Here is a 27,149-nt window from a genome sequence, read left to right as displayed (position 1 = left end):
TACCATCAAGTAGACCTCATGTAACACCACAGCCCACTACAGATTTTTAATAAAAATAAAATAAAAACATGCAGTAAATGGTAAAACTGTTTGCACTACACACCTGTGTGTTCATAAGACAACACATTAAAATATACTATAAGACAGAAAGATTTTCAAACTCAAGCACCAAAAACTGTTTTGTATCAACTTGACTATTTGTAGCACACGTTAATAATATTATAACTGAACCTAAACGAAAACAATTAAATAGGCCAAATAAACATTTTGCTATTTTATGATTTTATGCTTAAATGTGTTTTCTCAGGTGTTTCTCCTCCAGTCTCTCTGATCATCAGTCCAAACAGAACTCAACACTTCACATCGGTCTCTCTCTCTCTGAGCTGTGAGGACCAGAGTAACTCTGATAGATGGACAGTGAGAAGATACACAGTGAGTGGACATCTAGAAGATTGCTCATCATCAGTGTGGGGATCACAAACAGGATCTTCATGTACAATCAGATCCAGCAGAACATCAGACACTGGAGTGTACTGGTGTCAGTCTGAATCTGGAGAGAACTATCATCCTGTTAATATCACTGCACACTGGAAGTCATTTCCCTGGGAGTTTACGTTGCATTAAAGGAAGCATTAAATACAATGAATACAATGAATAGTCAGAAGGTTGCGTGTGTGTATACTTGTTTTTATTGTAGTCAAATAAAATTCTTCTGGTACAGTTGTCTTACTAGTTACAATCAGACAGTGTTTAAATTGTGTCAAAGCTCTTGGGGGGTTTCCATAACCAGAACCCAAACACCCCCCACGAAAATAATTAATACTTTTTGTCTTGTTCTCGTTATCTACTTCAAAGCTAAAGCTTATTTCATGTTGACCTGTGCCACATTTTAACAGACAGAAGCATTGAAATAACATACTCTAAATGAGCACAGTCAGTCTAGCTGGTAGTTAGTGTTTAACTCATTTTATAATATTCATTTATAAATGAATCTGCTTTATTATACGTACATCTGCACTTTTGTAGCTTATGATGAAGAAATGAACAAGATTCAGTCTTATGGTTATGATAGGCAATGCTGCACAAATGCCTAAAAGTAAAATATGAAGTAACAAGAGCATAAATTTAATACAGCCATAAAATATCTTCATTTAATTTTTATTTTCACTAGTTTGATGTTTAAAGTATTATCTTTTTTCTCTTTCTGGCATCGTACAGAAAATATGGTACGAGGGAGTAGTCACATGTTCACACCTCATCTTGTCTCAGAGCAATATATTAAAAACAATTCTGACACTTGATGTTAAAAGATATCAAAGTGCTATATTCCATCCTTCTAGCTACAAGATCATATGCTTTCAGAAAGCTTCTCTGAAACAGAGCCTAAAAAGTATATCTAGTTTGAGCACACATACACATATTCTTGAGAACAGAAGAATCGCTCCAATATACGAGCATGTGTAAAAAAACGTATCACTGTGATGTCTATGCATATGCATAACTGAAGAGATTAATATTTGTAGTTTATTATTTTTATGCCATCTCCGTGCGCTCCACACCACACCGTGACGAGTTCCACCCAATAAAAAGTGAATTTTGAGCCCTAGATACACTTTATTTGTACTATTTTGTTTCATTACTTTATTAGAATTTTCATTAAAGGTCTTAATGGGTTCATCGTTAGAAGCAGAAGTGATTTATTATTATATTTTTTTTGCCAAAAGTATTCACCCACCCATCCAAATGATTGAATTCAGGTGTATAAAATCAAGCACCTATGCCTGCAGACCGTTTCTGTAAATAATATAGTGTATGAATCTGTGATGTTTAAATGATATAGGCATTCTTGCATTTTGTCTCTACACTGGATCAGGGCTAATTGTTACCATCAAGTAGACCTCATGTAACACCACAGCCAACTACAGATGAACCCCAAAACGTGTGAATTGTTAACATCTGTGTCTGTGGGGGTTTTGGTGCAGCTGGCCACTGAAGGGTCACTGAAGGGTCACTTAAGGCCCACGAACGCTCTCTTCTGTCTCTTTCATCATCTCTGATCTCATTTAGCTCAAATACTTTATCACAGACTCTTAGTCTTTTGTTCTAGTTTCCTGTTCTCTTTAGTTACTATAGTAATTATATTGAACTTTCAGTCATTTAGTTTGTTATCAGTGTATACTTAAGTTCCCTGGTTTCCTCAGTTCATTGTCAGTTTTCGTGTCTACTGTGAGAGTATAAGAGTGAAACTTAGGTCAGAAGTCTGATTAAAAAAAGAGACAAAAGTTGCGGCTTGGTTTCTGGTAAGGAGGGTCAGCATTTTTCACTGGTTTCTGCTTTTGTTACTTCCCTAGAGGTACAAATGAAAGCAATAGCTTGCCATAAAACAATCAACAATACTGTAGAATGTTTCTTGCTCTTATAATGCCATGTAAATGCTTTTTAATCAGATTATGTAGAAAAAACTATGTTTTTAAAACTTGGTAGAGTATAAGATGATTCATGGGACTCTGAAGTATTAACACAGTTTGTCTTCAGTCATAGATGGTTATTTGGTAATATATGGAGCTCAGGCAACTTCCCTTTGTGTTCTGTGAGTATTCTCTTTCTAAGTATTTCATTAAGTATAACATTTAGGCATTTTATATACACTTTTATTAAATCTTCGGTAAGGCACTGGATTCATTATTCAAGTCATTATTAAATAAATAAACTCATATCATGTAGAATACTTGTAATTTTCATTGTGAAAAATAATGTCTGTTTTTTTAAACTGATGTACTAAAATGTCATATCTACAACTAAAACTAAGTAGTGTTGAATAAAAAACTATTGAATAAAAAATGTTTTTGTAATAAAAACCTATGAAATAATAAATATGCACAACAAAGTATTAATACTGAAATTAAAACAGAAACATGATGGAATTATCATAAATCTTTGTAAAAGATAAAAGATTTTTGCAAGTAGAAAAATTTATGAGTTTTTGATTTTGTATTTCAGTTCTGATTTCAAACATCAGCTTTGGACGCGCTGATGGTGAGTCAATTTGATTTATGTATTTTATAATGTATAGGTGATTCTACACAGTTACAAATCAGTTACAAAGCAACGTTTATTTTTTTTAATTGCTTAAAAAGTTTCATCATAGGAGTCATTGATAAAGACAAGTGAATTTAAAAATGTACCGTTAATCCCAAACCACAACATCAAAGTAAAATAATATTGCAGTATTACTGATTCATAAATTATAGACAGATTCGAACTTTACCATTTAACATTGCATAACTGAATTTTCCAAACAAGATTTAACTACAAATTGATCTTTAAAACTAAATTCGCAAGTGGATCTCCAGAGAGGAAATTGTTATTTTATTTAGCACATTATCTTAATTATGAATTGTTGTCATTGTACAGAAAGACCAAAACCCAAAGTGAGCATTAAACCTGATCAACATGTACTCAGAGGAGACACAGTCACTCTCAGATGTGACATTGATGCTGAAGGAGTCACTATCTGGAAGTACAGCTGGTATAAAGACGGTTCAGTCAGTGTTTTCAGTGAAGGACAGGAACACACATTCAGTTCTGTTACTGAGTCTGATGAGGGTAAATACTCCTGTTATGGAGCAGAGAGAGAAGGATCACGAACATCAATCATCAGTGATGAAGTGACACTGACAGTATCAGGTGAGTTATTATCTCTTCATTTAAACACACAGAAGTTTAACATGTTATTAATGAGTGATTTCTCTATTTCAGATAAAGCCCAGACAGTTTTAAGCGTTTCTCCTCAGAAGTGGTTGACTGAAGGAGATCCAGTGACTCTGATCTGTGAGGTTAAAGGCTCCTCTACAGGCTGGACATTCAGCTGGTACACTCAAACAGTTTTTACAGGTATTAGTAATAATGTAATAAGTTAAAAGTAATAAGGAAAAAAAAGATTTCATTTAAACGTACACATTATTTTAATTTTTTTCCGACCACCTGTGCATGCTCATCAACACTGTACAATGGCAGTGGGGAATCAGCATCAAACTTTTGAAAAAAAAGACGCAAATGGATCAGAGAATCATACCAATGTGACACATGCTGTATATTTCAGATGTTCATGGGGTACATTATATAGTTTGTTGAAAAACAATGCATTATTTAATTAAAATCCTAACTTGACTATTCTCTAAAAATAACATAAGGCAGCCAAAAAACAACCAATACCACAAGAAATTAAAGTAACGTGTGACACATCAGTCATGCTTTAGAGTAAGTCTTTATTATAAACAATTAGGCATTACTTGATGGATAAAAAAATCATATAAAAAATAAAAATGTGTGCTTCCATAATTACACCCTTCTTTCCTAATTGATTAATAAAACATGACAAGAAATGCAGTGCCTATAAATCCCAAAACATATCCGTCATGATTGAGGGGTCCGAGGCGTGCAGATCCATTCGCTGGCTTTTATTGAGCAAAGGCAGGGTCAAAGCTGGAAAGCGTCAAAACACAACAAACAGGAGTATCAGAGGCAAGGCAACAACAGAATCCAAAAACAGGCATCAAACAATCAGAGTATCAAAAGACAGGCAGGGTCAAAACCAAAGAATCTAAGACTCAGGAAACACAAGGAAACCAGAAACGACAATCCAATAACAATCTAACAATACAACCTGCAGGTGAGGGGCCTGCTACAGTATTTATAGTGTTTTAACAGGAAGTAGCAGCAGAGGGAGTGATCACAGATCATCTGGAGGTAAGGGCTCCCTCTGCTGGCTTGGTGACAATATCATTGTACTTTCATGTATATCTCCAGTACTCTAGTTTTCAAGACAGTCCAAATGACAGTTGATGTCTCGATCGCGGAGATTGGAGATTGGTATTTAAACTCCATTTCCCATGTGTCCCAATTGCCCCTCATGGCACCATGTCTTTTGTTAACCTTGTAAACATGTTGTATTCTCGTGCCAAGCTCTTTCCTAGTTCTTAGTTTCTAGTTCCATGTTCCTTTGTGCTTTGACCCTGGACTGTTCCTTGTTTCTTGATAGTTTACAGTTGACAGATGAAGTGATTGCGATATATATTCACCTCAGAAAAAAAAAAAAAAAAATGTATATTGATTTTTCACAATATTGTCCATGTTAACTATTCCTTTTTATGTACTGTTTAGCATTTATAGAGTAATTTACACCAAAAATAACGTTTATTCTTTCATGTCAGAAAACATTATTTTTGTCGTACATTTCATAATATATTCAGACAGTCTCATTAATTGCTTCGTCAGTTTATTGGTACAAAAGATTGTGGGTGACTGAAGGCCGCAAAGGATACATCCCATGCGTCCTTTAAATTCAGCTGAATGAAGGACGAGAAGAGAAGTCTGTCTACCAAGGAGCCTTGTGATTGAGATGGGCTTCAGCGACGTTTGATGACGTGGCAGCCTAGACACGTAGCCTTCGTTAAACCGATTCATTCGAAAAGCTGATTCATTTAATAAGCGAGCGCAGTCCATTTCTCAGAGACGCAAAACAGTGCTGTGTTTTTGCTTGGACGTATTTTGTTGGCAAAATTGAGCAAAAACAAGTAATATTATGTCCAAAACGTAAGTCACTTAATGCTTTACTGAACTTGTATAAAATGATTATTAAATGTGCAAAAAAAAGATAAATATAAAAAGCATACAAAAGCATTTTTGCTGTCTACAATTTTAGAATGCCTGGAATTTTGAGTTTTGACTTATAAAGCAATGTGCGTGGCACTCTGTGGGATAGTCTACTGTCTGATCACACACTGCAACAACATCTAAGATGATGATGAGACGACACTCATCCATGGATGTTCATGCACTATTTTACACAAGCAAATTGCATTTTAGGAGACTAACTTACAAATGCCAGATCACTAGTTTTTCTGACTATTTCATAGAAAGTAATGAATATGCTTCGGGCAAATGTTTAGGAGTAAAAGTATACATTTTAAGTAGGAAATGTAGTGGCATAAATGTAAAATTTGGCCTGAAATATAGAAACTCAAGTAAAGTACAGATACTTCTTAAAAATGCTTAGGTACACTAACAAACTAAATTACTTTGTTACAGTACAGCACTGCTAGAAATACATCTTTACAGTGACATTCGCACATTCTCACTTCATACAGACAACAGTCATCATTATCATCTGCTCTCAGACAGCAGCAGAGGAGCTGGAGGAAACTACACTGTCAGTTCTGCTGCTCTAAAACACACAGGAGTTTATGTGTGTAGAGCAGAGAGAGGAAAACCAGCATATAACACCACCTTCAGCAACACACAACCACTATGGGTCATAGGTCAGTATTATTTATTTATTTATTTTACTTTTGAATGCACAAACGTAAAACATTTTCAAATTGTATAGCTGTCCTTCTCAGGTGTTTCTCCTCCAGTCTCTCTGATCATCAGTCCCAACAGAACTCAACACTTCACATTGGTCTCTCTCTCTCTGAGCTGTGAGGACCAGAGTAACTCTGATAGATGGACAGTGAGAAGATACACAGATAGTGGACATCTAGAAGATTGTTCATCATCACACTGGGGGCGACAAACAGGATCTAAATGTAAAATCAGCCCCACCGTCCCATCAGACACTGGAGTGTACTGGTGTCAGTCTGAATATGGAGATAGCTATAATATTGTTAACATCACTGTACACAGTGAGTATCACTTTCTGTATTTATTCATTTCACAGGCAGCTTATAGTCAGTGCATCCTTTTTGAGGCTAAGGACACCAGTATTTGTAGTTTTTGCTTAAAGTTTAAATAGTGCGATTAGTATGTTTACACTCTTTAAAAAATAGCAGTCATTTTAATAGAAAAAAAAAACTGAAAATGCTACAGTAAAAACCTATTAAATGGTTAACAGTAAATTCCTGTAAAATTTACAGGGAAAAACGCAAATTGACGTTCTCAAAATTCCCGGTTACATTTAAAATTTTGTTTGAATATTATGGTTTTTTTTCTTTAAAAACACTATGTTTCTTCTTAGTTTTTTTTGTCAGTTATGTTTATTAGGGTTGTATGTTAAATCTAATGTTGTTTAATGTTTATTGCATATTTCATATATATGTTAATATTTGAAAAAAAGATGCTTGTGATGGGCTTTGGTTCATCATGTGACTTTCTTATGACCACCTACCTACATTTGGTGGTTATCAGTGTATTTCAAAGGTGCAAAACAGATTTCAGTACTTTAATAGGTTGGTATATTAACATTACATCGGTTAATGAAATTACGGTATTTAACTGTAAATTGAACTTTAAACTGTAAAACCAAAAGCGTTATAACCCTGTTGTTTATGGTACAGTTACATCAACCACAGCTGCCAGTTTTTACCATACGTTTTATGGATTTTTTTGGTCTGTTGCAGTGTTTCTGTGACTTTTTAAAGCATGCATGAGTCACACGATTGGGTGTTTGTTGCTAAGCATCTAACTGTAATATTTTCAAACGACAGTACGGCTTTGGGACAGCAAAGCAGGGTTAATAAACCCTTCACACAGAAGATTTTTCTGTTTTAAAAAAGTCAAGACAAGGGCAGTGGAATAGGAATTTACTAAAATAGTGGCAGCTATATAGTGCAATCACTTACTCTTTACACAAAGTTCCTTTGTTTCTGTAGCTGGTGTGATTCTGGAGAGTCCTGTTCATCCTGTGACTGAAGGAGATTCTCTGACTCTACGCTGTTTATATACATATATAAGCCCACCAAACCTCAGAGCTGATTTCTATAAAGATGGATCACTCATCCAGAGTCAAACTACAGAGATGATCATCTCTAATGTCTCAAAGTCACATGAGGGTTTCTACTACTGCAAACACCCAGAGAGAGGAGAGTCACCCAAGAGCTGGATCTCAGTCAGAGGAGTCTCAAGTGAATCCTGCTGTATATGTGAGTGGATTTTTGCTTACAAGCTCTCGTTTGCATATAGTGCTTAGTAAAGGTCATGCGCATCTCTTTTTCAGACTCTCACTCAGGATCTCAGATCTCTGTCCTTCACACACTCAGTTCTGTTCTGGCAGTTTGTCCATATCTGCTAGTGACAGTCGTGCTCATCTTCAAATGCTGCAGGATGAGAGGTAAGAAGTCTGACTCCTTTATTTAAAGCCACTGTAATCATATTTTATTAACAAACCGCTACCTTTTGTGCAGCTTTAAAATAGATAACTGTAGCAGTAAACAAGTGTGTAAAAAACAAGCGCTGAAATGCGTGTGTGCTTGTGTGTGTTTAATTAACAGGTACATCCGTTGAAGAGAAAGAAACTTCTGTCTGACATTCTGTTGTGAAGTGGAGAAATGTCAGCTTTATCCTGATTTTTTCTTTATTTGTCATTATCTGATTCACAGGCTTTTACTTCCTTACCGGGTGCTTACTTACTGTAATGACCAAGTTTTAACTTTTCACAATAGCTAAAAATTGACTGTTACTGTGTATGCCTGCTTCACATTATAACCACGTGAGCAAAAAACTTATTTGTATTTGTGCATGTATAGTCCTTATTATGTATATTTTGATATTGGTGGTATGATATCATATCATACGGAGAAGGATGAAGATATATTGTCTAATTAATATTTTGTCCCACCCCTACTCTTTAGTTACTACTTATTTTACTTAAATATTAGTATGCTTAAAGAGGCCTCTGATCTACTTATATGTTATTGAGATTTATACATTAAAAAAAAAAAAAAACAATTTAGAAAAAATTGTATTTTCTGTCATGTTTTTAGGTGTGGCAGTTTGTAGACTCGGAAGTAAACTTGTTTGACTAAATCCTTCACAAATGAACGTTACTGTGGTTTAGCTTAAAACTGCATAAATACTCAGTACAAATCAAACAATCTTTTAAAGGCAAAGCAACAGTGACATACCGTGAAATAAAAACAGTTACTCACACTTGTGTTGCGAAATTATTGTTGGAGCCAATAAAAGTCACATCTTTTAAAGCATTGTCTTTTAGTTACAATCTTTTTTTCCTTAAAAAAGTCCTGCATCATTTTGCGCATGATTTGTAAACGAATCTGTGAACAAAAGTGTCTCGTTTTCTTCAGAGCCGTTATTATAATTTAATTTCTGTGTAGAGACCTTTCTCGTAAACAACACATGTGGTAACTGGCTAGACAGGCAGGTGGTTTTCTTCTGCTTGTCTACATTATTACATCATAGAATAGAACATTCCAAAAGCTCTCATGTTGCCAGATAAGCTGCTTTTAGACTGACAAGACAGCTTTGAAACTTACAGGATGTTTTAACAGTGTAATGACCTCTTATATGTGATAGGAAATCATATGAGAATTCTAACTGCTCAGTCCATGACCCCTTTAAGTTTGTGTATGGTTCACTGAACCAGAGCCTGAGCCCCAAAACTAGTCTGACTAGGTGTGTGAACTGGCAACATCTGTACCTGTGGTAGTTTTTGGTGCAGCTGGCAACTGAAGGGTGACTTTCCACCCTGCCCACCCACGAATCCTCTCTTCTGCTGGTCCTTTCCATCTCATTTAGTTCAATGTCTTCATCATAGACAATTCCTGTTGACTTTATTCTAATTTCCTGGCGGAATAGTTCTGTTCTGTGCAAAAATCTCCCTGGCCATCCATGCAGCACGTCACTAATGAGCATTAAACCCCCCCTAGGGTTAACAGAACAAGCACATATCATTAACGTACCTAACAATATTTACGTGTAACAGTTCAAGATATAGGTGTCTATATCAGAAAGCCAAGTCCTATGTACTTTTATAATGTTACAAAACAAATGTTCATCCAAACAGGCCTGCAGCTTCACGGTACTCCTTAAAGGTGCTGTATGTAGGATTGACACTGAGTGGTTAAAGTAGGTATTGCAGTCTAAATTCTAAATGTTGGAGACCCTCCTACTTAGACTTGACGCACTCACAGGTTGCCAGATTCCTGCTCAAACCCCTTCCATGACTGAAATGAAACGCGCTGTTTTTTCCGACAATTAGGAGCCATCACAATAATTGTGAAAATTATTAATTGTCAATAGTTGTTATTCGTGTTATATTTAATCTGCTACAGCAATGGGAACTTATATAAACATATATTTGGCCATTATCTTTTAAATGCACCATCATATAGAAAATTTAAGCAGTTCTTTGAAGTCCCGGTTGCTATAGACACAGTCAATGCTCTGAGATGTGCACTTAGGACTGCATATGTGCACTGGCCTTAGAAATATATTGTGACGAGCGTCCCGAGATCGCATCAACGTTGCCCTGGAAACCAACGGCGGATGCCTGAGCCCTCATCATATTTTTTTAAGGCTATTTAAGAAAAAAAAAGACAAACAAACAACAACACGTTTATAATACAATTTTTGTCAGATTTTGTCTGTGATTTAAAAATTTTGTCAGTAATTTAATTGTAAGCTTTGTGAACAGTTGTAGAGAATTTGATGTTTCTCCATTCAAAGAGATAGGAGCTGCACTTAGATGCCTGAAGATGGTGTTTCAAAGATGGCTGCCGAGTGACATGACTTGCCTTAAATTGACTTTAATAGATTGCACATAGAATGATATGATATGATTTTATATAATATCATATCATATGAGCAAAAAACGTTATGAAGTCCAAAATATGATGCAAACGCAAACCCTGCATGGTTACATGCATAACCCGAAATGTATCAAAACAATTTAACACGTGGTACATTTGTATGTCTTTGCCTGTCTGTCATTATTCAGTCACTATGGAGCTCAGTCACTTTCCTCTTGTGCTCTGTGAGTATTTCCCTCTATGTATTTCATTTGATGATGAGAATTCATTTAATAAATATTAATAGGATATTTAAAAGTGTTAGTGTTCCTTAATTTGTATTGAGTCTCTAAACCACAATATACTGTATGATTAAACAATGTACTTTCACAATGTACTTTCACAAGAACAAGTATTCGGGACGTGCTGTTTGTGAAAGAGCAATGTTTTGTTACTGTAGGCCAGTCTGTGTTTCAGTCGTCTGGTTTGGAGTTTTGTAATGGTGCTTGTTGAATCAGTTCTGTAGTTTCATTTTGCATAGGTGTTGTCTGTTGTAGATATTCACTAATACTTTTCATTCAGGAGTAATGCATTTGTAGCCCACTGCCTGTCCACTGTTTATATATGCAGCCCTCCACAAAACAGACTAGAACATGAAACACGTCAGAATGAAAACCAATCTGTGAAATTTAAAGATCTGCTGCTGAACCACCTTTACATCTCATGCTACTAATGATTTTATACTGACAGATCTTACCACACCAACTCTGACTGTGCAGTTAAATGTTCACCGGAGACTCAGTGACTCTGAGATGAGACCTGATCAACATGTATTCAGAAGAGAGACAGTTACTCTCAGATGTGACATTGATGCTGAAGGAGTCACTATCTGGAAGTACAGCTGGTATAAAGACGGTTCAGTCAGTGTTTTCAGTGAAGGACAGGAACACACATTCAGGTCTGTTACTGAGTCTGATGAGGGTAAATACTCCTGTTATGGAGCAGAGAGAGAAGGATCACGAACATCAATCATCAGTGATGAAGTTACACTGACAGTATCAGGTGAGTTATCATCTCTTCATTTAAACACACAGAAGTTTAACATGTTATTAATGAGTGATTTCTCTATTTCAGATAAAGCCCAGACAGTTTTAAGTGTTTCTCCTCAGAAGTGGTTGACTGAAGGAGATCCAGTGACTCTGATCTGTGAGGTTAAAGGTTCATCTACAGGCTGGACATTCAGCTGGTTTACACTGTTTCATCAGGTAAAATATAATGTGCTTCATGTGGTAAATTTAAATATAAAAGATGTTATTCAAAGCCATTATGATTCAACTCTGTTGAACAAACCAAAAAAATGTGAATATCTTGGTAATCAAATATTTTCTGGTAAACGCTGACTTCCATATATTCCTTTTAACAATTTTGGTTTGTTTTGTTTGTAGGTTCTGCTGCTCTAAAACACACAGGAGTTTATGTGTGCAGAGCAGAGAGAGGAAAACCAGCCTATAAATCAGCCTACAGCAACAAACAGCCACTGTGGGTCACTGGTGAGTTCAAACACTCTTTTTTTATTATTTGTACTGTTCTCTGAGGTCAGCTTAATGCTACAATATTTTTACATTAAAATAGGTTGTGTTTTTGACCCCAGAATGCTATGTTTGAATGGGTGTGATGGATTGTAGACTCGAAGGTGAACACCCACTGCTATGATTGGCTAACGCAAATAGTAATTACTTATTAATTAGTATTACTGTGCCTTATTTGTAAACTAATCTGCAGTAAAAAATGAAGTGAACAAAGGACAGAGTTCTTACTGACGCATTCTAGAACTTCACAAAGTTCAAAAAGTTCATCCACACTTTCCTAACATTGGGATATTGTTGTATTTGGAGCCATCTTCATGATTTGGTTTTGTTTTATAATGAATAACACTACATGTGAGAACTGGTGGGTGGGGCTAAACAGGCGGCGATGTTGAAGCAGGTGTTAATCTTCTTTGGTGTTTAGCCACGTTTCTACATTTAACATTACACAAGCTGTTTTTTTTTCCGCAATGCAAGCTGTTTTTAAACTCAGAGAAAGTTTTGAGTTCTCAAAATTTCACACCTTAGATTTAAAAAAGAAAATGGGCGCATAAAACTGTGGAAATGAGGGGAGAAATAAACAATAAAAGAGACTATAACACTCATTATACAGACACGTGATTATAAAAAATATTTAAAACAGAAAGAATTAAGGCATAGTTATTTTTTACTTACTCTTCTTCAAACCTTCAGCCTGTATCATTGTTTGCTGTGTAACACAATAATTTGTTGTCATCACGTACATGTTCAGGAACTGTAGCAGTGCTCTCATTTGTGTATATTTTATTTGAAGAAGACATGATATGTGTGCATACACCCTTTCATAAAATTTTTATTTCTGGCTGTAGTATAGGGCCTGATGCATAATATATTGCAGTGATTGCATCATAAGAGTTCATTTTAATGAATAATACTGAGGAAAAGCTCAGAAAACTGATAACTTAGATGCGTACTTTCTAGCCACTCCAGTCAATCACCCCTCCAAAATAATGCATTCACATCTTTTTTCATGATGTTGGTTAAACTTTGCTTTTTGAACAAGAAGACAGAAGTTGCTCCAAAACAAAAAATGAATAAAAGAAACAATAACCACTTTTCCCACTGATGTACAACCTTTCTAATATGTTCCATGATGCTTTAATTATCCAATTATTAAATGATCAATTATCGGCACCTCAATATTAAAGTCCATTATAAAACAGAATGTGACTTAAATGTGACTTAAATTAAAGTGTAAATGTTCATTTCAATTCAATTTATTAAATAGATGCCATGGTTGACAACCTTATTGGGACAATAAAGCCCTCCCTAACCCAATTTAGGGTTATTTTCAACTTTTTTTTATTTCTTTTTTTTTTCTTTTTATTGAAAGTAGATGCTCCTCTGATGTAATTTAAAACATTTTGTTAGAAGGCAGATCCGAATGCAAGTCGCTCACAGTTTACAATTATGTATCAAAACAGTTGACCAAACAAGTGCAGAAAGCTTCAATGGACAAAACAAGAAGAAAAAAACAACACTTACTAATATGCAGGCAGTACCAAATAAAAAGTTTGTATTCATATGTATATATAACCTAGTTTTTATATAAGCTCATGTTTCCCTCTGTTCATCCTGTGACTGAAGGAGATTCTCTGACTCTACGCTGTTTTTTATCAACCTTCAACCCCACCAAACCTCAGAGCTGATTTCTATAAAGATGGATCACTCATCCAGAGTCAAACTACAGAGATGATCATCTCTAATGTCTCAAAGTCACATGAGGGTTTCTACTACTGCAAACACCCAGAGAAAGGAGAGTCACCCAAGAGCTGGATCTCAGTCAGAGGTGAAGCTGAACTATTAAACACTATTAAAGTATTAGTGTAACAATCAATGCACTAATCTAAAATGTATGTATCTCAGGTTCCTCGAAAAGATCAAGATCTGGTCACCTCTGTCTCAGGATAACTGAAGTGACTGTCACATGTTTGACCATTGTCTTTTTGGTCCAGCTTGAACTTTAAACCTTTTGAGCAGCATCCCCTGCTGAAAAGAAGCATCTTGGGTTAGTTTTCAGCTAGTCAGCTTTGGAGTATAATTTATTCATTACTGAAAAGTATTGGTAAAAATACTATTAAGTACTCAATAAAGTTTGCTAGTTATATAATGCAATTTAGATTGCTTTAAGTTAATTGTTTGTGTGTCTTTATAATGTCAACATTTTATTTTTGATCTCCTTTCTTCAGAACATTAACGTAGTCGGTTTATGTTTGACTAGGTGTAAGATCTCAGTCTCCCTCTAGTGCCGGTCAACAGCAGAAAATCAGTCAGTTAGAGACTTTGTATTCAAAAAGACAATGAGATGATTAACAACAATATTATTATAATATAGCGATATTATTGTTACTCTGACAAATGAGAGTATTCTGCTATTACGATGGCTATCTGACCTTGCAAAAAGTTTATATGCAGTGTTTGCGTACGGTTATGCAGTATATGCTATTGCTATAATAATTATTGGATGTTTCTATTGTAATTAGACCAGATGGGTTTACAAACATTTATAAACTATCTAAACTTACTTTGAGCAATAGGAAATAAATTTGCATCTGTAACAGCCAGTAAAAGATAATAGTGATAATAGTTCACCCAAAAATTTAGATCTGATTATGTTTACTCCTTTATTTACTTGCTTTACTAATGAGAGACCACATAGTGACGCACTAACCTTCAACACACAAGTATTTGATTGTGTTAAATGATTTATTAATTAAACAATAAAAAGCAGTCACCTTATGCATCTCTGCCTGAAACATTTGTTGTTTGGCATAAAGTTAGTAAATAAATTTGGTATCTTAAAGTATTTTTTGTAAATTTATAACGCAATAATGATTTGCATTTTATTAATGTCAGCCGGTGCATAAGAGAGTACAGGAATTTCAGTGTTTAGTTCCTTTTTCCTTTGCGTTGCTTAGGTTTTTGATTAAGTGGTTATTGATTATTGATTACCACTTGTTCCTTTTTCAGTTCCTTGTTCTTTCTTAATAGTTTTAGTTCCCTCATTTAAGTAACAAGGTGGTTTATCTCTAAGTTTTTTGTGATCACGAGATCCTTGTGTTAAGTATAGCAATTATATTTTACTCTCCTTACTATCTTCGACCATCTGACGCATGCAAGCATTTTTGTCTGTCTTTTTGTAGTCAAATTAATATAGTTCAGTTAATGTAGTTAAAAGATGATGGTAGTTTAGAAGCAGTAAAAACATAAAGAGACAATACTTATCCCTTTATTAATTAGTTTGTGTGCATAGCTGCAAATTCAGAAGTTAGAGTGAGTCAGAATGGCTAACCTTTTGGCATAATAACAATTTACAGCTGTGTGTGTGTGTGTGTGTGTGTGTGTGTGTGTTTAATTTCTGTAATATAGTGCTATATGTATTGTGATGAACTTATACCCACATGAACACAAACTGTAAATTGTTAGCATGTAAAGTTAAAATCAAATACAATTAAAATGAAATACAAATGACCTCTCAATAAAATTCTGGTTTTACAGATCAACCTTTAAATACCTTAAAAAGACATTTGCATGTGCTTATTTTTACACATCCCGTTTTTCGGACTGGATACGTAACAATGTTGCATTCTAGCGTTCACTTGGTGAGAATTGTATGTTGTGGCTACATTGAGTTTTTTTTGCAAGTGTGTTCAGAGTCGTGAAACACAAGAATAGTTTTATTCTTGAAAATTATTTTAGAAAATATGTGTCTCGGTTAAATTCCAACTCATTCGTAATGTAGCCTACATATTTTCTCTGAAGAAAAATCCCTCATTTAATGCATCTTTTTAATTAATTACAAAAAAAAACAAAGAAGTGACCAGGGAAGTGAAATTCAGTGTGTGAAGTGTTTTTAGAGAAACAAATCACGCACCGTTAGGAACGCAGTAAGGATTATTGGTGTGCACCTGCCTAACCTTCCTGACCTGTACGACTCCAGAGTGAACAGGCAGGTACGATCATCACAGACGGTACAGATCTCAGTGCACTAGAACAACTAAGCATAAAAACCCCACGCCATCTCCAGCTTGAATAGTAATTCCTCACCTGTAATTATTGCCTATTATTATGTAAACACATATACATACATTCTATATATAGAAAAAAACAATGCAGAAATCTGTACATAAATCTTCTCTTTCAGATTTATACACATTATTTTTCCTATTTATTATTACGTCTTACTATATAAATGTTTTCTGTTCTCATGTCAGATACGAACTCTTTTAAAGGGGTCATATGATGTTGCTAAAAATAACCTTGTTTTGTGTATTTGGTGCAATGCAACGAGTTGTATGTGTTGTACAATGAATTGTACAAAGCTCATGGTTCTAAAAAACCGAGGTGTGCTCTGATTGGCAGGCTAAATAGTGCTTTGTGATCGGCTAAACTCGCATTTGAATAGTAAGTAGCAGGTTCTTTTAATAAGAAAATGTATTTTACTTAAAGGTTGTGGGTCAGAAGCGCCAGACTGTTTTTGCAGAGTTGGAATAGCAGGGGCGCCCAAACAAAATTCAGCTCAAACACACCTTCCTTCAGTTTTCAAGTGATCCTGAAGACTTTAATTAGTGGCTTGGGGTTTGTTTGGAGCTCAACTTTGCAGGACAGTCCAACATAGTTCCGCTTTTCTTTGCGTAAACATTTGGGCGGGGTTTGAAAGTAAACCCAATGTGGTTGCTATTTTGGTGTCTTTTTTTTGTTTAGAGCTTACTTCATAAATGCTTAGTTTTCCACCAGCAAGTCAACTGTGCAAATGACACAAAAGTATGACTATAGGCCAGTTGCATAAAATGCTTTAAAGTTATTTATTTTAATTATAGATTTTTTTCATAACTTTTTAAAGTCAGTTATAAAAAGGGAATGGTCTTATTTTAATCCTGAAAGTAATTCTGATTACCTCCAGTTGGTCAAACTTAGGCTTCGTCCACACAGTGAGGTGTTTAGCTGTATACGTAAACAATTTGTATTGGAACAGTGATTCATCCAGACAGATCCAGAGCCTGAAACAGCATTGACAACAGGAAGATAATACAAAATTAAATATCAGAGAGGGAAAGCTCTGGCTTATGGATGAGCCCTTAACATAGCAAATTTTATACAATTGGCCCAAGTACTTGGGTTACTTTTTCAGAACTCTTTACAAAGTTCTCCTTACCAACTTGAGCTCTGCACAACAATAAAATTTGCATTTAAAATGTACTAACACTACATAAACACTTAATATTCTATAACATTAGCAAAGCTAACAACACTTTGGCAGTTATAAAACAATAAACATTAACAATGGTTACGGTAGCATTATACGTTTTTTTCTTTTGTAAAATTTCTTATATTACCTTGTTTATTTTTTACTTTAGTATTGTTATGTTCCATGTTTGCACTACAGTTCAACATTCCTCTTAAGTTGTCCCTTTTATATAGATGATCATATTTTAGTATGGTATTACAGTAAGTTTAGCGAGTTGTTGGCTTATGTTATAGGTCTCAGGAAGTCTTGAGGCTCTATGACAGTCTGTCATTAACTGTCTGTCATCATTCAGTCAGTATGGAGCTCAGTCAACTTCCTCTTGTCCTCTGTGAGTATTATTTCATCTAATATGGATGCAATTAATATTATACTATGAAAATTCTGAAATGATTTGGTGTTCTTTGATTTTTTATGTTTTCACGCTCCTCAGAGTTTCAAATTCAGCTTTAGTCCATAATTTATGATTGAAAGATGAGCTTGAGAAGGGAAGTGTGCAGTGCTATGTTTAAAATGCAAAGTTGTTTTATATATAAATACATATAATAATTTATTGATTTATTTTTTAATTGGCTCTCTTTCCATCCCTGGAGTGAGAAGGAAAAAAATGGAAAGGAAAAAAACTGCTTAAATTGTGAACTATTATATTTCAACCAGATCCTAATTTGCACTCATAAGGATGCCGTTGGATCTAGACAAATTAGGCAACTCATAATAGAATAAAACACTTCAGCATGAAATTATGTTGTTTGATAAAGAAAGAATAATATCTTTATAATATGGCTAATCTAATACACATCATCAGCTCGATTGTTCATGCTATAATGTTTTTGTTTTCTTGTTTCCTGTGTTTTAAGTGTTGATTTCAAGCATCAATTCTGGACGCACTGAAGGTGAGTAAATTTCATCATATATTTCCATGTGAGTGTACACTATTAAGCACTAATAACCAGTTGTTGGCACTGTACAGAAACACCAAAGCCCAAAGTGAGTATCAAACCTGATCAGCATGTATTCAGAAGAGACACAGTCACTCTCAGATGTGACATTGATGCTGAAGGAGTCACTAGATGGAAGTACCGCTGGTATAAAGATGGTTCAGTCATTGTTTTCAGTAAACTGCAAGAACACACATTCAGGTCTGTTACTGAGTCTGATGAGGGTAAATACTCCTGTTATGGAGCAGAGAGAGAAGGATCACTCAGATCACAGATCAGTGATGAAGTTACACTGATAGTATCAGGTGAGTTTGATCATCTCTTAAAATGGATGCAAATGTAGTAGGCTTACAGATGTTTAAGGGTCAAACATCAAACATATCTAGACTTTTTACACCCTGACATAATTGTCATGATAGAAAAGTGTTTTAGATTTCTATGTTTAATAAACCTTTGTACTGCAGCTCCCAGTTCAATTTAGTTTTGTCATTGCACCATCTACTGGTCAGAATTGAAAATGAAATATCTTAGATTGCTTGTGTAGATGTAGGTGTGTAGCACGGTAGAAAGAGCTGAGGGTTATTAATCTAAAAGCTGTGGGTTTGAATCCTGGTTAGGTTGGTTTTTGCAACTTTGTTTTGCTTTAACCCTTTGCATTATTCTTTGTCATTGCTGCCCTTATTTATACCCATAATTACTACTAGTACCTGCATTTCTTACATTGTCTGTGAAATCAGGAAATCACTGATGACAGTGTGTGGATGAGACCTGCTGAAAACAATTCATTCTACTAATGATTTTATACTGACAGATTTACCCAAACCAACTGTGATTGTTGAGCCACAAAGTTCAGTGTTCACTGGAGACTCAGTTACACTGAGATGTGAGGTGAATCAAACTTGGGTTAGATGGGAGTTTCTCTGGATAAAAGACTCAAACACTCAACTGACTGATACTGCAACTAAAACAATTGATTCAGTGAAAGTTTCTGATGGAGGAGAGTACACGTGCAGAGCACGAAGGGAAGGATATTACACACATTTCAGTGAACCAGTAACACTGACAATATATGGCAAGTATTTTTCCTTTTCTCTGAGTTCAACAATGTACCAAGTTTTATGTATGCAATAAAATATGAGATGCACAATCCACATAAGGATTATAATTATAACAATTGCCTGTTTTAGACAGAGGTGGCTTAGTTAATATCACTGAAATACAAAATACAAGGAATTGTTTTGACTAGCCTAGTTTACGGGCAAGCCATCAGTCAAGATTAATTAGCTTCAAGGACTGGAATTATGTTTTATTAAATCTATTAATCTATTAATAATGTATTGTTCATACAATAAAAACAACACGTTTTCACTGAGAATTTTTGCTTTTGTACAGAAAGACCAAAAGCCAAAGTGAGCATTAAACCTGATCAACATGTATTCAGAGGAGAGACAGTCACTCTCAGATGTGACATTGATGCTGAAGGAGTCACTATCTGGAAGTACAGCTGGTATAAAGACGGTTCAGTCAGTGTTTTCAGTGAAGGACAGGAACACACATTCAGGTCTGTTACTGAGTCTGATGAGGGTAAATACTCCTGTTATGGAGCAGAGAGAGAAGGATCACGAACATCAATCATCAGTGATGAAGTGACACTGACAGTATCAGGTGAGTTTGATTATCTAGTTTTATACATGCTTAATGTTTTATTAATGAGTGTTTTATCAATTCCAGATCTCAGAGCAGTTTTAAGCGTTTCTCCTCAGAAGTGGTTGACTGAAGGAGATCCAGTGACTCTGATCTGTGAGGTTAAAGGCTCCTCTGCAGGCTGGACATTCAGCTGGTACACTGTAATAATTTCATCTGGTAAGACTGAATGTGCTACATTTGTTCATATTTTTAATATATATATACTGTATATATATATACTTTATACTGGGGTGGAGACAGCATTTTAAGCTTCAAAGGTTAAATCAGGTAGATGTTTAAGGTGACTACTGTACACATTTTTGCTTAATTCAGACTACAGCAGTAATCATTATAAGCTGCTCTCAGACAGCAGCAGAGGAGCTGGAGGAAACTACACTGTCAGTTCTGCTGCTCTAAAACACACAGGAGTTTATGTGTGCAAAGCAGAGAGAAGAAAATCTGTGTATTATAAAACCATCAGCAACACACAGCCACTTTGGGTCAATGGTGAGTTCAAACTACCTTTTGATTGGCTCATATTTAGTAAAGAAATGTTCATGTCTAAATCTGAAACATGCTGTAGCTGTATCTTCCTCCTCAGGTGTTTCTCCTCCAGTCTCTCTGATCATCAGTCCAAACAGAACTCAACACTTCACATCGGTCTCTCTCTCTCTGAGCTGTGAGGACCAGAGTAACTCTGATAGATGGACAGTTAGAAGATACACAAATAGTTGGGGGCTGGAAGATTGTTCATCATCAGTGTGGGGATCACAAACAGGATCTTCATGTAAAATCAGCTCCACCACTGCATCAGACACTGGAGTATACTGGTGTCAGTCTGAATCTGGAGAGAACAGTCATCCTGTTAATATCACTGTACACTGTGAGTCTGTGTTTCTCTATTTGTTGATTTCATTATCAATGAATAAAGCAAGTTGATTAAACAAGTTCAGAAAAAATTAGACCAGTAGACAGTAGACCAATTTTAAGTCTAAGGACTACCTTAAAATGCAGTATAAAGATGGTTCAGTCAAATGAAATTCAGTTTCATACAGTATATATGCATTGTACATACTGTATGAAACTGAGATGCATTTTAAGCCTGGTTAATTATGGGCTGGAACATCTACAACTTCATTTTGGGCCGTACACCTTACAGTAGGTACTTAACCACTTCAATGTCAGACCATCATCTAGAGGCATGGAAAAGGACCATCAGCTGTACTGAACTCTGAGGAAGGAGGAGATAGAGATAGGTTTTCCAGTGTGTATTGAATTGGGAGTGCTGGGAGTGATTTTGAAGGGGTGGACATAGCAGAAATTGCCAGTGGAACTGGAATTAAACTTGTTCAATACTGTTAAGGACACATAGCCAGAAATAATGTTTACTTTAGTATGAAGAAGTAAGTGGAAAACCAGGGCACTATGGATGGGACAATGAACAATCTGCCAATGATACAGTATGTTTGCCAGCTCCACGGTACAAGATTAATCCCATTAGGGGTGAATTGAACATCCACTCGTCCATGGGTTCTGGAGAGCGAAATGATGAGCAGGATATCAGCATGATTTTTTACATTTTATGTGGAAGCATGATCTCATGTGATGTGCGACTCAAATGAACACATCATATAATAACTGTAACCCCATGCACATTCTGATATTGCTGAGTTCTATGTGTTCCCGGGTCAACATTTTAATCCAAATATTTAATTTTGACCATATCTCTACACCTAAACCTAACCTTACCCATGAGTAATGCCTAAAATCAGAGGAAATTATGTACAAACACCAAACACAGATTGTAAGCCTAAACTTCACAAACTATGAACTAGTTCTTCAAATCCGATTGATTAAATCACAATGTTGTTCCAGGGTCAACAAAGATGACAAACCCCATAGTGTTGTTCTACGAAGGGAGATGCAGCCAGAGTATTTGTACCTTTGTATTCCTTGGTAATATGTGATAAGCAGGACCAGCATGTTCCAGTTATTAATTTTCCTAAAGGACCAGGACTGATGGAGGTCTGGTGATGGTCTGGTGGTGGGGCTGGTGAGAGCCTTTACAGAGTTGTTGGAACAGGATCATTGTGAGGATTGGTATCCATTCATGCTAGGTTCACATTGTATTTCTGGCCCTTTTGCAGGAAGTCACTGGAGAATGCACATAAACCACTGGGATAAATTGTAGGGCAAAGAGTGTCTTACGTACTCTCACTCGGTGACCTGAGCTGTGCCCAAGCATGTTTGACCTGTCAAGTCTGGTTTATTTAACTTGTGTGATCACTGTTCTGGCCCGCTTGAAGAAGTGGGCTTGGGAACAGTTCAGTTTGGCTCAGGTGTTGTAAGCGTGTAGTATGACAATTGTGTTTGGCTCGGTAAAACGCAGTTGTGCTTAGTATGAGTATGCTGTTAGAATCGTTGTTTGGGTCTAGACACAGCCTAAGTGTAACTCTATTCACGACAACAAAGGTTGGTTGTTTAAAACTGGTTTTATTCTTAGGGTTGTATTCTTTATATCTTCACTGTTAACATAACAATGTGCAACAATGCATCAATGCCTTAACACTGTGAGAACTGTACACAAGTAAAAAGAGTACAAAATAATAACAAAATTATGAAATGAACATACAGAAAATCTTCAGCACTTGCATTAAGGGTTTGTTGTGAGTATTATTTTTTGCTTGATTTTATCAGTTGTGGTTACAAGGTTCAGTTGATCAGAACTCTGGTGAGTTGGAGTAGTAAGAGCCCAGTGTGAGTGAGGCAATGCTCATACTGCAAATCCATTAATAGTAATAATCATTATTGATGTACCTAGGGCTCACAAACCTTCTGTTGAAGATCCCCCTAACCAGACCAAGCTCATACTTAGGGATAAAGTAATGTGTTTATTATATCCTCTTGCTTATATATGTATAGTGACTATTTACAATCCGCACCCATTTTCTCTGTTTCTGTAGTTTTTGTGATTCTGGAGAGTCCTGTTCATCCTGTGACTGAAGGAGATTCTCTGACTCTACGCTGTTTATATCCATATATAAGCCAACCAAACCTCAGAGCTGATTTCTATAAAGATGGATCACTCATCCAGACTCAAACTACAGAGATGATCATCTCTAATGTCTCAAAGTCACATGAGGGTTTCTACTACTGCAAACACCCAGAGAGAGGAGAGTCACCCAAGAGCTGGATCTCAGTCAGAGGAGTCTCAAATGAAAGCTGCTATACATGTGAGCTGATCATTTTTTTTATATGTCCTAATTCACATACAGTGTGCCATAAAGTGACTGTGTGCATCTTTTCAGTGTTTCATACAGAATCTCAGATTCCCAGATCTGATGCCAGCACACTCAGTTCTGTTCTGGCAGTTTGTCCATATCTGGTAGTGACAGCCGTACTCATTTTCAAATGCTGCAGGATGAGAGGTAAAATAGCTAACTAATTTATTACATTTTATAATCACTTTATTTAATTGACCAACAAATAAGTCAGTATTATTATATCATGCATTATTTGGTTGTCATCTTTGGCTGGGTGGATGTAAAGTTGCTTCAGAAATAAGTGTCAGTGTGCTCATAAAAAGCCCAAAATGACCCCGCACCCCCCACCCCAGTATTACTGTAAACAAACCACAGTGAGAAATGCATAAACATGAATGCCAATAAGATTGTTTGTGTGTGTATTTCACAGTTACATCTGTTGCAGAGGAAGAAACTTCAATATGATGTTTGTTGTGACAGTGAGAAAACCTTCGGAGTAGCAACTGCACGAATAAATCCTACAGTTACTGATCATTCTGTGTGCGCATTAAATACAGTCACTCTTGATTCACGATTACTAACCCTAACTACAGTTGCGTTGACCAGCCAACTTTACTTCCGTTGATTTTTTTTTTTTTTTTTTTACTATTCTTAAATACGGTAATATGGACCAAATCTCACTGTGTTTTCCTAATCTTCACTGTGTTTTAGCATCACACGTACATGACCATCAGTTAATTTATGCAGTCATCATTATCGATCAATAAACTATATATTTTAAAAGGCTTACCTTACTACCTCTTCCTTAAAGGAATAGTTCACCTAGAAATTAAAATTATGTCATCATTTACTCCACATTGATTTCCATAGTAGGAGGGAAAAAAAATACTTTGGAAGCTTGGTGATCCAAAACAAACCAGCTACAATCTTTCTTCAAAATGTCTTCCATTGTGTTCAGTGGAACAAATTAATTCACACAGATTTGGAACTACTCGAGGGTGAGTAAATGATGGCACTATTCCTTTAAGGATTTTGTTATAGAAATAAAAATGTAATGTTTCTTTTTACTTGTTCTGCTTTAATATAATAACACATTAAAACCACATGAACAAACAATGCAGTTTGTAAGCATGTATATTCATTATTTTATTGCTAATGTCCTGATTTGTACAGATTTTATTATATATATATATATATATATATATATATATATATATATATATATATATATATATTCAGCCAATTCACATGTGATTAAGTAATATATAAGTACTGTGCAAACATTTTAGGCAGGTGAGAAAAAAATGCCGTAATCAAACAATGCTTTCAGAAATATAAATAATGATTGTTTATTTTTGTCAATTTACAAAATGCAAATTAAGAGAACAAAAGAAAAATCTAAATCAAATCAATATTTATGCCTTTAAACCAGCATCAATTATTATAGGTACACCTGCAAAGTCAGGGATTTTGTAGGATTATAGTAAAATGTATCATCAACCAATTATACCGAACAAGTGCTAATGATCATCAAATGTAACACAAAGGTGACTGGGTGAGGAAAACCCTAGCTGCATTTACCCTATCAAAGTGCACACACACAGCAGTAAGTCGTGAACGCTCACACACTGTGGACCTACACCAGGGGCAGTGACAGCAGATTCAGGCTTGTAATCCAAAAGTCACAGGTTTAATTCTCAGTGCAAACCAGAAACGTAGGTGGAGGGAACTGTGGGTTCTTCCACCCACAAACTGAGGAGCACCTGAGCAAAGCACTGAACTGCCAGTTTCTTCTGCATAACTCAGGACAGGGTCAATTCACCGGGAGACAGGCTACAATGGGCTAGACAGAGTCGAGGTACGGGCAAAGAATCAAGGCAGGCAGCAAACGTTCAGAATAAACAGAGAGTCGAAATGCTCAGAAATGATGGCCTAGGAAAAAAAAAAAGACTTCACAAAGAGGTATTCGTGGAAGTTCTTTTTATGCTGTAAGTAAGGGGAGTGATAACTTGAATCAGGTGCAAAGCGATCAGTCTCAGGTATATGGCATGATGGGAAACGGAGTTCAAATGAAAAAGGTTCAAAACTCAGATGACGGATCCCTCTGGTGGTGCAGAGGAGGAGGTACAGAAGATCTCTCCGTTAAGTGGAACAACTTTATGCTAGGGCAAAAGTGAAAGTTTTTTTTTTTTAATGCACCCTGAAGTACAATTTCATATAGAAAGAGACATGAATGTGAATCTACATAACGCATCTTTTTTAAATGAACTGTTTAGAGTTAATGAATGCACAAGTGCTTATTTTCTGATTGGCGTGTAATGTTCACAACTGCTGGTTGTTATGACAGTGTGGTCCTGTTACCAAACAGGATGGTGTCAAAGCCTGAATATGTGTGTAAAGTTTTAAAAAAAGAAGAACCATAATTAATAGTTAATGCTACTTGTTTAACCTAGAACTAAAAACTTTAGATTTTTATTTTGTTCTGCTTTAATAAGTAGGGGTGTCATACTGATAAAACTGTAATGTATAATAATTATAGGTTAAATTATAGCTATAAATAATTAGTTGATATGATGTTAAAAAGAATACTTTAAATTTTTGCTTCAGAGCCAATGAAATTATACATTATTAGACATTATTTTTACACACAATGTTTTTCTGAGTGGTGTGTAATAGTGTTATTAGTGAAGACGTGAGAATTGTGGGTTGTGGTGACATTGTGGTAATTTTTTAATGTTACCAAACAGGAACACGTGGCGTCAACAAGCTGAATATGTGTTTAAAGTGTTGAAACACCCAAAATAACATGAAAAGCAGGAATGAATAGTTACTTTTTCAAAATGGTGTTGCGTTTGTGATATTCGCTTATAGATTTGAGCATCTAAGCAATTAAGAAAAAAAACGTGATTAGGATAGCTATTTACAAAAGACTAGAAATTAGAAATGTGTGGAGCAGCTGTTCACTTCAATAAATATATAAATACCAACATTACGACAAAGAGCCATCAAGATATTTTTTAATTTCCTTGTTCGCTGAACACACCTGAATGTAATGTTTCAATGTAAAGGTTCAGTTTAATAGGCTACTGGAGGAGTCAAGGCAACATTTCGGTAGAAACTTGCATGTTAGTCTGTGTGACATTTTCTGAAAACATGTTATAAGATAAGATGAAGTTAAAATGATATTTCTAAAGACGTGACAGCAGCAGGTTTCAGGATGTCACGAACAGCACCTCTGTGGCTCTCTCCGACCACCACCGGAGGGAGCTCTCACCGGAATACTGATCACTAAAGACTACATTTCCCACAACCCCGTGCCTTGGGCTGATTAGAGCCACAAGGTGTTCCGCATTACTCAGCCTTTATAATGACCTCCCTCACGATCACTCATCGCAAAGTCTTGTTTGTATCTACAGCAATTCCGAGCGTTTATTCTTGTGTTTGTTTACCTGTTGCTGACCTAGACCTTGTTCGTTCCTGTGATTGATATCTGCCTGCCTACCGACCTTCTGCCTGTTATTGTTTAAGTCTCTTGGATTCCCCTTGTGTATTATCGTTTGCTCCTGTTTGACCCTGCCTGCCCGACCACGAATAAAACTCAGTCGCAAATGGATCCACCTGTCTTCGGCGCGTCATTACAGAAGACTTCGCCACAAACGGATCCAGCGGAAATGTATCTCCTGATGTCTGAAGTCTCGTCTTAAGCTGCCACTCTCGCCACACATCAGCAACAGCTGCACAAGCTCACCACGTTGACGGAGGAGCTAGTGAGGTCGATCCAGGCGTTAACCCTTGCGGCCACCAATCCAACCCAACACGCCGCCCCACCTGCCCAGCCCACGCAACCAACCATGATGCCGCCTCAACCT

General features: G+C 35.9%; 1 protein-coding gene across 1 annotated transcript in view; it reads left to right on the top strand.

Annotated features, from left to right (window-relative positions):
• The first annotated feature begins 2,351 nt into the window (after nt 1–2,351).
• LOC122333927 (sialoadhesin-like) overlaps nt 2,352–27,149 on the top strand; it is a 30,239-nt gene continuing 5,441 nt past the window's right edge. The window contains exons 1-21 of the mRNA XM_043231799.1: nt 2,352–2,590; nt 3,001–3,036; nt 3,415–3,687; nt 3,760–3,894; nt 6,150–6,320; nt 6,402–6,683; nt 7,650–7,919; nt 7,994–8,107; nt 8,268–8,296; nt 11,303–11,585; nt 11,658–11,788; nt 12,048–12,073; nt 17,630–17,724; nt 18,251–18,286; nt 18,364–18,636; nt 19,143–19,403; nt 19,724–19,996; nt 20,063–20,194; nt 20,351–20,524; nt 20,601–20,900; nt 22,981–23,223. Of these exons, the coding sequence (XP_043087734.1) occupies nt 2,560–2,590; nt 3,001–3,036; nt 3,415–3,687; nt 3,760–3,894; nt 6,150–6,320; nt 6,402–6,683; nt 7,650–7,919; nt 7,994–8,107; nt 8,268–8,296; nt 11,303–11,585; nt 11,658–11,788; nt 12,048–12,073; nt 17,630–17,724; nt 18,251–18,286; nt 18,364–18,636; nt 19,143–19,403; nt 19,724–19,996; nt 20,063–20,194; nt 20,351–20,524; nt 20,601–20,900; nt 22,981–23,223 (3,568 nt within the window). The 5' untranslated portion in view covers nt 2,352–2,559. The remainder of the gene's footprint in view (nt 2,591–3,000; nt 3,037–3,414; nt 3,688–3,759; nt 3,895–6,149; nt 6,321–6,401; nt 6,684–7,649; nt 7,920–7,993; nt 8,108–8,267; nt 8,297–11,302; nt 11,586–11,657; nt 11,789–12,047; nt 12,074–17,629; nt 17,725–18,250; nt 18,287–18,363; nt 18,637–19,142; nt 19,404–19,723; nt 19,997–20,062; nt 20,195–20,350; nt 20,525–20,600; nt 20,901–22,980; nt 23,224–27,149) is intronic.

Source organism: Puntigrus tetrazona, chromosome 3 (genome assembly GCF_018831695.1).
Source record: "Puntigrus tetrazona isolate hp1 chromosome 3, ASM1883169v1, whole genome shotgun sequence".
In the NCBI taxonomy this organism is placed as follows: domain Eukaryota; kingdom Metazoa; phylum Chordata; class Actinopteri; order Cypriniformes; family Cyprinidae; genus Puntigrus; species Puntigrus tetrazona.
The sequence above is the reverse complement of the archived record's forward strand: the minus strand, read 5'-3'. Positions and strand labels throughout refer to the sequence as shown.